The 16,498-nt window shown below is 43.8% G+C and overlaps 1 protein-coding gene and 1 long non-coding RNA gene across 3 annotated transcripts in view; both read left to right on the top strand.

The window, feature by feature from the left end:
* The window catches only part of LOC109909860 (LIM zinc-binding domain-containing Nebulette-like), an 85,250-nt gene that overhangs the window by 32,418 nt on the left and 36,334 nt on the right, over positions 1-16,498 (top strand). The window contains exon 4 of the mRNA XM_020508924.2: positions 3,044-3,151. Within this exon, the coding sequence (XP_020364513.1) occupies positions 3,044-3,151 (108 nt within the window). The remainder of the gene's footprint in view (positions 1-3,043; positions 3,152-16,498) is intronic.
* The window catches only part of LOC109909869 (uncharacterized), a 43,952-nt gene continuing 31,719 nt past the window's right edge, over positions 4,266-16,498 (top strand). For both annotated transcript variants that reach the window (XR_004204041.1, XR_002257810.2), the window contains exons 1-2: positions 4,266-5,344; positions 12,603-13,008. This is a non-coding gene — a long non-coding RNA (uncharacterized LOC109909869). The remainder of the gene's footprint in view (positions 5,345-12,602; positions 13,009-16,498) is intronic.

Genomic DNA, 16,498 nt, shown 5'->3' with positions numbered 1-16,498 from the left:
TGCCTATGGTGGCCTCTCTCAATAGCAAGGCCATCCTCACAGAATCTGTGCATAGCTTTCCTTCATTTTGGGTCATTCACAGTGGTCTGTTTAGGGCCAAATAGCTTCATCTCTCTGTAAGTGATGGCTTTGTTATGGAATGTTTGCAGTCCTGTTAAGTACTTAATTTAAAAAATGTAAGTCGTTTTTTGGGGTATCTGTACCCTACTAATTTATATTTTTGATTACTTTTACTCCACAACTTTTCTCTCTCTCTGTCTGTCTGTCTGTCCATCGAAGTTGGTCCCTCTCCTTGTTCGGGCAGCGTTCGGCGGTCGACGTCACCGGTTTTCTAGCCGCCACCGATCCACTTTTAATTTTCCATTTGTTTTGTCTTCATTGTACACACCTGGTTTCCATTCCCATAATTATAGGTTCCTTATTTAATCCTCTGGCTCCCCCATGGTTTTGTGCGTGTTTGTTCATTTGTAAGTTAGTCTGTATTTGTGAACTTGATTATTTTCCTTCTTGGAATTTTGTTGTTTTGAGTAAAGTTACTTGAATTATTCATCTCTGTGTCCTGCGCCTGACTCCGCCTTACCTGCTACACCTAGACGCCTTACACTGTCTGTCTGTCTGTCTGTCTGTCTGTCTGTCTGTCTGTCTGTCTGTCTGTCTGTCTGTCTGTCTGTCTGTCTGTCTGTCTGTCTGTCTGTCTGTCTGTCTGTCTGTCTGTCTGTCTGTCTGTCTGTCTGTCTGTCTGTCTGTCTGTCTGTCTGTCTGTCTGCTACATTCCTCTCTCGCTCTCTCTGTCTCTCTGTCTCTCCGTGCTTACTGACTGTAACAGGGGAGCAAAGCAGAGCATTTCTCATCACTACCCAATAGACACAAGCTTCTTCACACCAACTGAGATGCCCTGTTAGTGTCTATATCTGTTTCCATCAAAGCACACTGGTACACTTTGAAATGTCTGCATAATGGATGTATTACGCAATGTACGAGTTTTGTACATGTGACATTTTAATGTGTGTATCAGTGAGTCACCCAGCAGAAGCAAGCACTGAGAAGACTGGGGGTGGCAGGTAGCCTAGTGATTAGAGGCATCAACTGGAGGGATGCCAGTTCAAATCTGGCGGGAAGTGAGCTGGCATCCGGAGGGTTGCTGGTATCAATTCCTAGAAGACATTTTGCCCTTGAGCAAGAAACTTAACCTCCCACAGCAACAGCTCCCAGTGCGTGGCAGCTCCCGCACCTCTCCAAAACCTGTATGTGTATGTGAGAGGTTGGGTTAAAAACAGATTCGGTTGGACCTGGGGTGCAATTGACCAATAAAGGTATATTAATCTTATGAGAGTACCTGAGAACGTATTTCATTCATATGATGTGTAACATAGACCGTATTTATGTGAGCTTCTAGCTCCTGGTAGTCGGTATGCAGACTTTTGCTCCAGCCCTGCTATGTGTGAAAACTCAGAGGAATGAACTGCCCCTTCGTCCCAGCTGTTTCCTTGTGCTGTCAGTATGACATGACATGAACGGCGGGCATATTTATCAGCCCGTGTTTTTCAAGCTCTAATTTGATAGGCTAATGATATGAGTAATAACTCACTGGTTGAGCCTTACATAACGGTAGCAAAGCCCCAGGATAAAAGACTATTAATACTGAAGGACAGAATATCGCCAATGATAGGCTACTTTGGGGTGAAATCCGTGAGAAAGTTACAGTTGCACAAATATCGTGCCCCCAAAACATGCTAACCTTTCACCCTTACCAATAACAGAGGAGGTTAGCATTTTTGGGGGGTATGATATTTATTGCTCTATAACTTTCTCACTAATGATTATTCATGATTTTATTCATGATTGTACGTAACCATGGTAGCATCCACATTAATGTAGAAGTGTCCAGAAACATATTCTATTGTTATTTACAATAACGATTACTCCAAAATGACATATGTTATTTACCATTAATTTATATTGTGCACAACCTAACCCGAAACACAACCAAAACAAACTACTAATGCAGCCAACAAGTTTGTAGAGTAGTCATTGTGTGCTAGGAATTTGGGACCAAATACTCAACTTTTGACTAAATGTAATACACTATAAGTGAATTTGTCCAAATATTCATGACACCTTCAAATGGGAGGACTAGATAGATAAATTGATTTCATTTCTAAATGGTTAAACAGATATGTATGAAAATACCCTCAAATAAAAGGTGACATTATGTACTGTCACTTCATAGAAATCATTTGATCTCACATCCAAAATGCTGCCGTATAGAGCCAAATGAAAGTTTTAGCTTCACTGTCAAAATATATACGTGGGGGAGTGTATGTCAAATGTTTTCATGTGTCCTGCACCACACCCAAATTGCCCTTCGGGGACAAAAAAAGTTATAGTGAATTGAATTGAGGCTATATAATTATGTTTACAATCCTATATAGCAGTCTAGTGATGTATAAATGATTCCTAGCGTGCCCTTGACAAAGTATAATTATTCTGCACATTAAGATAACGATCAGGTGTGAACATTAATACTTTGTCAGAGCTTATGTGAGACTTCAAAGTGTTGGAGAATTAAAGCTCTTGAAACTCCAAGAGGCTAGTCAAGGATGAAGATTGGTCTAATTTGTGTTTAATATGTTCCCTACAGAAAACTATTCTATAGCATGTGGGTTTCTACAACATGAAAGGCTTTGAATCAATAATAATTTTGTTGGAATTGTTGTCTTGCTCTTCAGTGATAAAAGGAACTGCAAAACAACACTTTCAATTCACCCCCTCTATCTTCTGTTTTTTTTTCAGAGAATAAATGGAACCAAGAACAAACTTAAATTGACCAGTTTATTTCCAAACAAAACATTTTTTTTTAGACTAAGTTATTTTTCCCCCGGTATCTTCACTTCAGAACAGTAGGCTCTCCAATTTCCCATCACAACACTTGCCAGACTATTGTGCTGAAGTTTAGAATCACTGTCGAAAGGCAGCATTTTCAGATGGCAAAGTTTTACAAATAAGTACTGTTTTCAAACCTCATCCCTATCTCTTGTTTCAGGTGAAATACAAAAAGGACTTTGAGGATAGCAAAGGCAGAGGCTTCAGCATTGTATCGGACACGCCAGAGCTGCAGAGACTGAGAAAGACACAGGAGCAGATCAGTAATGTATGCTTTGTGAGGTCACGTTCTCTATACCCCTTGGTCACCATGGTTACCCCTCCTTCCTCTTCCTATCCTTGTGTTACCTCATCAAACACCTGACCTTATCCGGGTGTAGGTGTCCTGTTTGTATTGCTGTGGGGAGTCTGTTACAATGTTACATAATGTGGAGGAAAGTGTGTGTGTGTGTGTGTGTGTGTGTGTGTGTGTGTGTGTGTGTGTGTGTGTGTGTGTGTGTGTGTGTGTGTGTGTGTGTGTGTGTGTGTGTGTGGACGAAAGCCTGCTGGGAAGTGGAGCCTGAAAGCTGGACCAGTGTGTGAATCAGAGGGTGTATTTTGGTCACTGAGCAAAATCACAGGTTTGCACCACATAAGCACTCAATATATACTGAGTGTACAAAACATTAGGATCACCGTCCAAATATTGAGTTGCACTCCCTTTTGCCCTCAAAACAACCTCAATTTGTGCCTCCCGAGTGGCGAACTGGTCTAAGGCACTGCATCACAGTGTTTGAGGCATCACTACAGAACCAGGTTCGATCCCAGGCGGTGTCACAGCCAGTCGTGACCAGGAAAACCATCAGGCGATGCACAATTGGCCCAGCGTCGTCCAGGTTAGGGGAGGGTTTGGCCGGCCGGATTTCCTTGTCCATTCGCGCTTTAGAGACTCCTTGTGGTGGGCTGAGCACCAGCAAGCTGACTTCGGTTGCCTACTGGATGGTGTTTCCTCTGACGCATTGGTGCGGCTGGCTTCCGGGTTAAGCGAGCAGTGTGTCAAGAAGCAGTGATGCTTGGCAGGGTCGTGTTTCGGAGGACGCATGGCTCTCGACCTTCGGCTCTCGCGATGAGACAAGACTGTAACTACCAATTGGATATCACCACATTAGGGGTAAAAGTTCAAAAAATAAATGCATAAATAAAAAAAGAACAGCCTCAATTCGTCGGGGCGTGGACTCTACAAGCTGTTGAAAGCGATGCTGTTGACTCCAATGCTTCCCACAGTTATGTCAAGTTGACTGGATGTTCTTTGGGTGGGGGACCATTCTTTATACAAATGGGAAACTGTTGAGCTTGAAAAACCCAGCATGGTTACAGTTCTTGACACACTCAAACCGGTGTGCCTGGCACCTACTACCATACCCCGTTCAAAGTCACTTAAATCCATGTCTCAATTGTCTCAAGGCTTAAAAAAAAAAATGTTTGAGTCACCTGACCAGTCTGTCTTGGAAAGAGCAGGTTTGCTTAATGTTTTGAACACTCAGTGTTTGCTCCTCTTTCTCCTATCGGCTCCTATTGTCTCCTATCGACTCCTATATTCTCTTTACGACTCATATCGACTCTTATATTCTCTTAATGACTCCTATTGACTCCTATATTCTCTTTACGACTCCTATCGACTCCTACATTCTCTTAACTCCTAATCTCTCTTCTGTATTGAAGACTCCATTGAAATAATACACTAACAGAATGTCTGTTTACCTTTTTCATAATGACACACACTACAGTATACACACACACACAGTACACTCACACACTACAGTACTGGTAAGTGCACGAGGGGCCTTCATACGGCCTGTATCAGTTTATGTAGATGACTCAAAACATGTAAGCGGTGCGAGTGAACATCCTTGTCCAATCCCTCCAATCAAGAGTGTGCTGAGACCAAATATGTTGCTAAACGAATTCAACACTTCTATCAGGTGAGCAATCTCAAGTGCCTCAGGTGCATCTCAATAGTATAATGTGGCTTCCTCTTCGTCTCCATCAGCTACATAAGATAGAGTGCGTGAATGCACATGGTGGATTCCTACCAGGGAGTTACTTTCTGCTGTTATGTGTTTTCACATCAGTGCAAAGGAAAGGACACTGCTTTAAACTGATTATATGCACCGCTGGTCTTGGGTCGCTAGCGTACCTGTAGACGTCCAGTCATTGCACTAACGCTAGTTAGCATTGGCTCGCGAAACTGCCTCTAACTTCCTTCATACTGCAAGCAGACATAAAAACGCAGAGACACAAAATGAATTGCCAGAATGGTGTAGTATCCCTTTAAATATAACACACTCTTAACCTTCCCCATACTGTATGTGCTCTCACTTATCCTGTGTGATCTGATTTAAGTGCACACAGGTCCTTCTGGGGAAAGAGAGTGTTACGGACGCCGTCGTCCCAGAGGCACATTGACCCACTGCTGAACCAGGTAAGCGAGCCCCACTCACTGCCCAAGGCCACCGTATTATTTACATTGACCCCCCCCATTAGATTTTTACACTGCTGCTACTCACTGTTTATTATATATGCATAGTCACTTCACCCCTACCTTACATGTACATATTTCCTTGACTAACCTGTACCCCCGCACATTGACTCGGTACCGGTACCGGTACCCCCTGTATATTTCCACGTTATTGTTATTTTATTGTGTTACTTTCTTAACTCTTCTTGAACTGCACTGTTGGTTAAGGGCTTGTAAATAAGCATTTCACGGTAAGGTGAAAGGTGACATTGTGTATTCGGCACATGTGACAAATAAAGTTTGATTTGATTTGAACTCCTGACTGCATGATCGCGTTATTCCACTGTGTAAACCCACCCGGAGGGTATTACCATAGCTACATCTACCTCCTTCATTAGCTAACACATCAGAGAGTGAGGAGAGCAATCTGAAACCTATGTGTGGTTCTGTTATTAGCCAGCCCTCTCACAAGGCTCACCTGACTGGGAGGTAAGGAACTAAAGGAAACGTGGATGGAGAGGAGGAAGATAGAAAGGAGGGAGGGAGGTTTTTATCAGGCCCCTTTAGGTCAGTGAAGTGCTGGTTCATATAAGGACCATATCATAGACTCTGGTATGACGTCTGTGTTGCCTTCGGCTGCTTAGAAGAGAAATCAGTGAAGAGTGAGTCTCAAGGCCCTGCAGCACTACAGGCATCGGGCGTCCAGCATTGAAGTCAATGAAAGCTGCTGTTTTGCTCTCATTGCGTCGACAGCGCCAAGCTCAAGAATCGCAGAGGTTCAGTTCTCGATGGCTGACGCTCACGTAAATTTTATCTTGTGAATTGAAATAATGAGAAATACAGTTGATTTTGGTTGGTTTCTGTGTAGCAGGAGCGTCACATTGAATGAAATGTTAGTCTGCAGAGGTTTTTTTATTGCCAAAGTGGCATTTTATTTTACGTTTCAAGGCAGTTTGGTTTGATTTTAATTAACTTTTTTAAATTTCATATTACCTCTGGAGGCTTTAGAAAATTCTGTCAGTTGTGCACTGATGAGGTATCCAGAAAAGTGGTTTCAAATATGAGTATGTTAATGCTTCTGAACTTAAAAGCAGGCAATTTCATAATCTAATCCAAATACAAGCCTAATAAATCTCTCATTCAACATCCATTGAATACCTTTGTGTGTCATCTAGCACTTGGCAGGTTCTCAGGGCCTGAAGAAGTAAATCTTTGTTTCTGCTAATGCTAGTTAGTGGATAATGCTACATTAGCTTCAGGTTTAGTTGCTAATGCTAGTTAGTGGATAATGCTACATTAGCTTCAGGTTTAGTTGCTAATGCTAGTTTATTTACCTACCCTTCACACAAGAACAACAACTACATGGTTGACTTGTATATGAATGCTGTGGTGGTACTGAGACAGGATTGAATGGCTTCTGTTTCTTCACCATGGCTAATATGAAGCTAAGAATACAGTGGTGGCCACACAAAATACACATCCACTCCCCAGAATCGGTCCAGAATCCTCTGGTGTGATTTCAACCACGTCTTGGTTGTTACAGTCTGTGTATAGAAGCACCACGCCTACCAGTCTTACCCTGTTATCAAATCCCAAACATCATGGGAAAACATGAATGCGGCTATTTATAACCCCCCCCCCCCCCACACCCACACATGCAACAACAACTTCATCATACATACACATACATACAGTAGCTGTTATGAGTTATCCCTAATTTGAGCATACCTGGATAGCAAGTTAGCAACTAAATCCTTCTCATGTTGCATTGAGTTTATGGGACTCCTTTTCCTTCAATGTAACCAAGATACAAAAACAGCTTTGGGATTGGTTGTTTATTGTGCTGCTGTCCATAGGATGGGTGCTAGTCTTACTAGTTGTCCCATCCCTGTTTCCCCCCTTAGTGATCTCTATGGCTACTCTAAATGCATTCCTTTCCCATAACTCTCCTCTTACCCCCAGCAACTAGTTTGCAGTGTGGCATTTAGGACAGGTCTCCCTTCTAAAATATAATTTCAATCTCAATAGGATCACCTGTGTGAATACAGGATGAATAAATTATGAATAAAAATACATTTGAGCTGTTGTCCAAGTCCTATCAAGAAACAAACACAAGGTTAACTTTGGTTGCTGTAAATCCTTGCTTCTCATACGCAGGGCCATATTAACCCAGAGGCTTACAGAGGCTGAGAAAACTTGAAAACATAAAGGTCCTTTAATGACAGTAGATAGTCTACTGCCGCTCTGCTGATCATCAGTCAGGGAGAGGGGAGGAGGCAGGGGGCCCAAGTGGGTTCCACGAACCTGCTGCCTTGGTTGGGTGCATGATTTATTAGGAAGAAAAAGAGAGAAAAAACATCATAGCAGTTAACCAATTAGGGCACAGATGTAAGTGTACCAGGGGTGATACGGAGTCCCAGCAAAATAAATAGTGGGGGTACCCCGTAGTCCTACCTGTGAAACATGAGTCTATCACAATCATTGAACATTAAAAAACATAATGGTCTTGTTCATGCCACATTAAAAGGTAATACATTTTTACATTTAATTGACATGTTTTTACAATAAGACTAGGCTCTAAAAAAATCCAAGCCCCGGGCCTATGATTTCTTAATCCGGCTCTTCTCATACGCCATCCCCAATGTACTGCTAACGGACCAAGGCAGTGCATTTACCATCAGTACTTAGTAAGTAGTACTGACGTGATCGAAAGCACAGACTTTTATGGTTCTGATGTTAAATGGGACTAAATGCAATGTGCAGCACTGACCACATGATCATCCCTAAGGGATTTTGTTTTGTTTTTCTCCAAATGATGTTGACAGAGCTTCAAATGAGACATAATGATGGGTCAAAATTTTTACATTTGATCTCTCGATTTTGGCTGTTTGTTGCCCCTATAAAATGGTTGAGTGAACGTTGCGGCCAGATGGTTGACCTATTTAGCCAACATCTAACGCCCTCCTAAAAAGCTAATACAAATCCTTTTGGCTCATGCCACCCTGTTCATGCTCCTGTATTGACAGGCACAATTCCTAAGGCCCAAACCTCTGTCCACAATGTACAATCCAGACCTGCTGGTTCAAATAGTATTTGTTTTCTTCCAAATACTTTGAGCCTGTCTGGAGTGCCAGGTGGGTGGGGTTTGTAGTGCACATTTGGGACTATTCCACTGGTTCCATTGTGCCGGGCAAGCTCAATCAGGTGCAGCTAAAGTATTGGTAAGAAAACAAATACTGATTGAACCCAATTCTCGTGCAATCTCATTGTCTTCATAAATCACCCTGTAAAGAGCAGTGCATACTGTGAGCCACATTACCGAAACATCATTACCTCCAACATATAATCTGCCGAAGCGACCTGTAGTGCAATGTAGGAGAGAAGCCTAATAAATGATTGTCACTGTGGGGCTCATCTATCTCTGGAATGTTGTGTGTCGCAGGAGAACCCAAACAGCACAGGAGAACCGAAACACAGATCTATAAGGTTCCTCCTCTGCTAAGATGTTCTTTGCTCCATAGGACTACAGCCAATTAACTACAGTGATTGATGGTTGTATTGCCACTCAATTGGCTTCTCTGGGCCGTATGAATAACGGTCAATGACAGAGGGAGGTTTAGCCCAACTCAACTGTAAATGAATATTGATGAACTTGCAATATCATCCCAGTTTACCTTTGTTGGAAGTTGTGGCAGAATTGTAAAAGTCTGTGATTGGCCAGCAATGTCACTTGGCTGTCAGTGATGACGGTTTTCCACAGTAACGGCTTTGTCTGTGTTGAGTTGCCCAAAGCTTTTCCTGCTGTTTAGTACAATCTAGTGCTGATTGCAGAGTAGCAGTTGTGGTTAGGAGGGTGGACATGAGGTACTGATGGTGATGACGGATTTCAGTCAGAAAAACTTAACCCTTAACGGTATCCTATAAAATTGACAGTGAAAGCATGTGGTTGTATTAGATATGTTAGATGTGTTCTTTTTCTTAAAACTGCATTGTTGGTTAAGGGCTCGTAAGTATACATTTCACTGTAATGACACCGGTTGTATTCGGCGCATGTGACAAATACAATTTCATTTGAATTGACCCCACTAATAGCCATTGCATGCTCGACAAACAGTGTTGCATTGTTTTGAGCCTTTTTGTGTCTTCTAAATCAGCTACCATAGCTCTGCTCAGTGCCTTCGAGATGAGAGCCGAGGCACATGGCCGCACGCAGCAAGAATAGAGCCTCCTCTGACTGCCCATTGACTTTCATTTTGCCAATAGGGAGTGCAGACATTGTGCTAGAGCTATTGACTGGCTAAATGTTATGCCCACGGCATCTAGTTTTGAAACAATTGCATTTTTTCAGATTAGAATGTCCATGTGTTGTATTCGTTTGCCATCTCTTTCACTTTTCGGTGTAATTTAAATGGATGAAAGCAAGGGCACTGAGAACAATGCAGAACAACTTGATTTGTTTGTCTTTTTGAGAATTGTCATTGCTGACGACTTTACACCTACAAGTGGATTTCCTCATATTACATCTTGGCAGGATACATAATAACGACAAGTGTTGCTTGTTGCAACATGAGTCACTGGACCGAATTGTATTTCCTCAATAGACTCATTGTGATGTCAGGACTCCAAATAAGACTGTCATCCAGTTAAATCTAGCTGCTCTTTGTGCCATACAAACCCAATGCAACCCTATAGTAGTCAAGTCTAAATGAGGGATATTGAATGTTAATATCCATTATTCGTGTCCTGCTGCATCCAAACAGCTTATTTGGACACTTGAGTGTGAGGATGGGAGTCTGGTCATGTTCTTTTCATGCCAACTCCTCCAAATCTGCTTTATTGACTTCAACAGTTCACTACCCTCCCCTGGTCTCTTCATGCTGTCATTGTTACCCAGCTAAGGCTGCTGAAGGTTAATGAGGGTGTTGCCTTTTTGGACTTGCACTTGTTATCTCAAATAATAAAAATACGTAAAAAAATGTTTTTGAGACCAAAAACTAGTGTGACGATTGACATTTTAGAGGGGTTGTCTGGATTGAGATATTCCTTCCAGTGTTCGACACCTTTTCTGAACTTCCTACCTTTTAAGACTGGCCCTCTGATACACATGTACAGTATCACCCACAATAATGCCCCAAGTGGGGTCTAAATCGGAAAAGCAGGGGTGAAAAGGAGTACCCAACATCGAGTCCAGAGGGAGAGTTGAGCAGGGGTGAAAAGGAGTACCCAACATCGAGTCGAGGGGGAGAGTTGAGCAGGGGTGATAAGGAGTACCCAATATCGAGTCGAGAGGGAGAATTGAGCAGGGGTGATAAGGAGTACCCAATATCGAGTCGAGAGGGAGAATTGAGCAGGGGTGATAAGGAGTACCCAATATCGAGTCGAGAGGGAGAATTGAGCAGGGGTGATAAGGAGTACCCAACATCGAGTCGAGAGGGAGAATTGAGCAGGGGTGATAAGGAGTACCCAACATCGAGTCGAGATCGAGTCGAGAGGGAGAGTTGAGCAGGGGTGATAAGGAGTACCCAACATCGAGTCGAGAGGGAGAGTTGAGCAGGGGTGATAAGGAGTACCCAACATTGAGTCGAGAGGGAGAGTTGAGCAGGGGTGATAAGGAGTACTCAACATTAAGTTGAGAGGGAGAGTTGAGCAGGGGTGATAAGGAGTACCCAACATCGAGTCGAGAGGGAGAATTGAGCAGGGGTGATAAGGAGTACCCAACATCGAGTCGAGAGGGAGAGTTGAGCAGGGGTGATAAGGAGTACCCAACATCGAGTCGAGAGGGAGAATTGCGCAGGGGTGATAAGGAGTACCCAACATCGAGTCGAGAGAGAGAATTGAGCAGGGGTGATAAGGAGTATCCAACATCGAGTCGAGAGGGAGAGTTGAGCAGGGGTGATAAGGAGTACCCAACATCGAGTCGGGAGGGAGAATTGAGCAGGGGTGATAAGGAGTACCCAACATCGAGTCGAGAGGGAGAGTTGAGCAGGGGTGATAAGGAGTACCCAACATCGAGTCGAGAGGGAGAATTGAGCAGGGGTGATAAGGAGTACCCAACATCGAGTCGAGAGGGAGAATTGAGCAGGGGTGATAAGGAGTACCCAACATCGAGTCGAGAGGGAGAATTGAGCAGGGGTGATAAGGAGTACCCAACATCGAGTCGAGAGGGAGAATTGAGCCAGAAAATAAAAGCGTTCTGACTCTTTTTTTTGTTATTATTTTTTAAAACATTTATTTCACCTTTATTTAACCAGGTAGGCTAGTTGAGAACAAGTTCTCATTTACAACTGTGACCTGGCCAAGATAAAGCAAAGCAGTGCGACAAAAACAACAACACAGAGTTACACATGGGATTAACAAACATACAGTCAATAGAAATAGAAAAAGATATATGTACAGTGTGTGTAAATGTAGTAAGATTAGGCAAGAAGTAAATTATGTAAATGTAAATATAGTAAGAAGGCAATAAATAGGCCATAGTGGCGAAATAATCACAATTTAGCATTAATACTGGAGTGATGGATGTGCAGATGATGATGTGCAAGTAGAGATACTGGGGTGCAAAAGAGCAAAACAAATATTATAATAATAACAATATGGGGATGAGGTAGTTGGGTGGGCTATTTACAGATGGGCTGTGTACAGGTGCAGTGATCGGTAAGCTGCTCTGACAGCTGATGCTTAAAGTTAGTGAGGGAGATATAAGTCTCCAGCTTTTTTGCAATTCGTTCCAGTTATTGGCAGCAGAGAACTGGAAGGAAAGGCAGCCAAAGTAGGTGTTGGCTTTGGGGATGACCAGTGAAATATACCTGCTGGAGCGCGTGATATGGGTGGGTGTTGCTATGGTGACCAGTGAGCTGAGATAAGGCAGGGCTTTACCTAGCAAAGACTTAGATGATCTGGAGCCAGTGGGTTTGGCGACGAATATGTAGCGAGGGCCTAGCCAATGAGAGCATACAGGTCGTAATGGTGGGTGGTATATGGGGCTTTGGTGACAAAATGGATGGCACTGTGATAGCTACAGTACATCCAATTTGCTGAGTAGAGTGTTGGAGTCTATTTTGTAAATGACATCGCCGAAGTCAAGGATCGGTAGGATAGTCAGTTTTACGAGGGTAAGTTTGGCAGCATGAGTGAAGGAGGCTTTGAAGGAGGCTCTTAGGCTGGTCATGTCCATCACCTGCCTCAAAACCACCGCTTTTCTGTGTTTTACTTTTGTTTTCAGTCACCTGGATGGAAGGTACATCAGAGGAAACGGTCACCTTGATGGAAGGAATGTCAGAGGAAACGGTCACCTTGATGGAAGGAATGTCAGAGGAACGATCACCTTGATGGAAGTAATGTGAGAGGAACGATCACCTTGATGGAAGTAATGTGAGAGGAACGATCACCTTGATGGAAGTAATGTGAGAGGAACGATCACCTTGATGGAAGTAATGTGAGAGGAACGATCACCTTGATGGAAGTAATGTGAGAGGAACGATCACCTTGATGGAAGGAACATCGGAGGAAATGGTCACCTTGATGGAAGTAATGTGAGAGGAACGATCACCTTGATGGAAGGAAAGTCAGAGGAAACGATCACCTTCATGGAAGGAACGTTGGAGGAAACATTGTCGGGAGATGCAGTGGTGAGTGAATGTGGCGCAGGTGGTGAAGCTGAGGTGAGAACACCGGTTGGCATTGCCCCGGCCTGTGTGTCTTTCTGATGAAGCTGCGGGGGGAATTATACCTACTGTAGCTAAGTGCTTTGTTTTCCTGTCAGACCTCGGTTGCTAAGCACGTCTTGCGCAGACCCAGTGTGTACATCTCCAGGAGGTGCCGTGTTCTGACAAGCGACATAAGTAGGATTCCTCCTCTGTGTTCTCTGATGTATCCTGTTGTTGTTGTGGGAGGCTGTGGCAGGATTCACTGCAGTGTCCAGTAATGAGATGTAGCCATCTGTAAAGGGTTTGGAGGAAAGCCCTTGAGGGATTTAGTCATGCCTACACCTCAGCACCACAGATGAAGAGGCGTGTGGCCTAATCTGGGGATAATTCATCTGGACTGAAATGAGTGTGAGCCCTATTTTGTGCTCAACACCACTAGGAGAGAGAGTTTATATTGGAAGGTAAACTCAAAGAGAGGTGTATCTGGAGGCTGAAGGGGTCCTAAAATGTACACTGTAGGCAATACAGCCCACTGGACACAGACGTAATTTCAACATCTAGTTTAGATTAGCATTTGGTTCAGTTGTCAACTAATGTGAACCAAAAAATATGGAGACGGCTACTTCGGTGCGCTCATACAGGAGTAGTAAAGGCCCACACTACTTTTGTGAAGAATAAAACATTTTAAAAAATGAAACATTCTGATTTATCAGGGGGAGCTGCAGCATCCTCAGCAACCCTACGTGGAAATGATTCAACCAGTGTTTGCCCAGTGGTAGAGGACTGTCTCTTCTATAGCTAGAGAGCAACTGGGAACCAAACGAGCATAGAAATGTGTAGATTAGATCATAATTCCGTCCCTCTACTCCAACTCAGAAGGTAATTTTAAAGTAACTATGGTGATACGATGCTTTAAATGATTGATGTTCTTAATGGCTGTCAAAGTGAAGGAGTGTGTGCTTCCCTCCCATTAAATAAGAAGAACGAGATCTAGAGAAGTATAACGTAGGCAGCTATTTTGGATTTCAGTTGCTTATCATTCAGAAGTCCCCATCCCCCTCACTTCCCCTCTTAACTTATTGAGAAAAAGGTGTGTGTGTGTGTGTGGGGAGGCAGGAAAGGTTTTCAAATGGCCATTTGAATATTTCCTCGTTCTCTCTCAACATAATAGACCAATTAGTTTGCAACATGAATCTGCTTAATTACAAAGTGTCCATCTGTGATGCAGAACAATTCCGACATGTCTCAACGTGCTCCCTAATTAAGACACCCACAACTAAGTGGACATAAAACTTTTAGCAACTGCTGGCCATAAAATGTAACACCAGAGTGGAGAGGCACTCTGGCTATAAAATGTAACACCAGAGTGGAGAGGCACTCTGGCTATAAAATGTAACACCAGAGTGGAGAGGCACTCTGGCTATAAAATGTAACACCAGAGTGGAGAGGCACTCTGGCTATAAAATGGAACACCAGAGTGGAGAGGCACTCTGGCTATAAAATGGAACACCAGAGTGGAGAGGCACTCTGGCTATAAAATGGAACACCAGAGTGGAGAGGCACTCTGGCTATAAAATGGAACACCAGAGTGGAGAGGCACTCTGGCTATAAAATGGAACACCAGAGTGGAGAGGCACTCTGGCTATAAAATGGAACACCAGAGTGGAGAGGCACTCTGGCTATAAAATGGAACACCAGAGTGGAGAGGCACTCTGGCTATAAAATGGAACACCAGAGTGGAGAGGCACTCTGGCTATAAAATGGAACACCAGAGTGGAGAGGCACTCTGGCTATAAAATGGAACACCAGAGTGGAGAGGCACTCTGGCTATAAAATGGAACACCAGAGTGGAGAGGCACTCTGGCTATAAAATGGAACACCAGAGTGGAGAGGCACTCTGGCTATAAAATGGAACACCAGAGTGGAGAGGCACTCTGGCTATAAAATGGAACACCAGAGTAGAGAGGCACTCTGGCTATAAAATGGAACACCAGAGTGGAGAGGCACTCTGGCTATAAAATGGAACACCAGAGTGGAGAGGCACTCTGGCTATAAAATGGAACACCAGAGTGGAGAGGCACTCTGGCTATAAAATGGAACACCAGAGTGGAGAGGCACTCTGGCCATAAAATGTAACACCAGAGTGGAGAGGCACTCTGGCCATAAAATGTAACACCAGAGTGGAGAGGCACTCTGGCCATAAAATGTAACACCAGAGTGGAGAGGCACTCTGGCTATAAAATGGAACACCAGAGTGGAGAGGCACTCTGGCTATAAAATGGAACACCAGAGTGGAGAGGCACTCTGGCTATAAAATGGAACACCAGAGTGGAGAGGCACTCTGGCTATAAAATGGAACACCAGAGTGGAGAGGCACTCTGGCTATAAAATGGAACACCAGAGTGGAGAGGCACTCTGGCTATAAAATGGAACACCAGAGTGGAGAGGCACTCTGGCTATAAAATGGAACACCAGAGTGGAGAGGCACTCTGGCTATAAAATGGAACACCAGAGTGGAGAGGCACTCTGGCTATAAAATGGAACACCAGAGTGGAGAGGCACTCTGGCTATAAAATGGAACACCAGAGTGGAGAGGCACTCTGGCTATAAAATGGAACACCAGAGTGGAGAGGCACTCTGGCTATAAAATGGAACACCAGAGTGGAGAGGCACTCTGGCTATAAAATGGAACACCAGAGTGGAGAGGCACTCTGGCTATAAAATGGAACACCAGAGTGGAGAGGCACTCTGGCTATAAAATGGAACACCAGAGTGGAGAGGCACTCTGGCTATAAAATGGAACACCAGAGTAGAGAGGCACTCTGGCTATAAAATGGAACACCAGAGTGGAGAGGCACTCTGGCTATAAAATGGAACACCAGAGTGGAGAGGCACTCTGGCTATAAAATGGAACACCAGAGTGGAGAGGCACTCTGGCTATAAAATGGAACACCAGAGTGGAGAGGCACTCTGGCCATAAAATGTAACACCAGAGTGGAGAGGCACTCTGGCCATAAAATGTAACACCAGAGTGGAGAGGCACTCTGGCCATAAAATGTAACACCAGAGTGGAGAGGCACTCTGGCCATAAAATGTAACACCAGAGTGGAGAGGCACTCTGGCCATAAAATGTAACACCAGAGTGGAGAGGCACTCTGGCCATAAAATGTAACACCAGAGTGGAGAGGCACTCTGGCCATAAAATGGAACACCAGAGTGGAGAGGCACTCTGGCCATAAAATGTAACACCAGAGTGGAGAGGCACTCTGGCCATAAAATGTAACACCAGAGTGGAGAGGCACTCTGGCCATAAAATGTAACACCAGAGTGGAGAGGCACTCTGGCCATAAAATGTAACACCAGAGTGGAGAGGCACTCTGGCCATAAAATGTAACACCAGAGTGGAGAGGCACTCTGGCTATAAAATGTAACACCAGAGTGGAGAGGCACTCTGGCTATAAAATGTAACACC

This window comes from Oncorhynchus kisutch, linkage group LG18 (assembly GCF_002021735.2).
Source record: "Oncorhynchus kisutch isolate 150728-3 linkage group LG18, Okis_V2, whole genome shotgun sequence".
Taxonomy (NCBI): domain Eukaryota; kingdom Metazoa; phylum Chordata; class Actinopteri; order Salmoniformes; family Salmonidae; genus Oncorhynchus; species Oncorhynchus kisutch.
The sequence above is the reverse complement of the archived record's forward strand: the minus strand, read 5'-3'. Positions and strand labels throughout refer to the sequence as shown.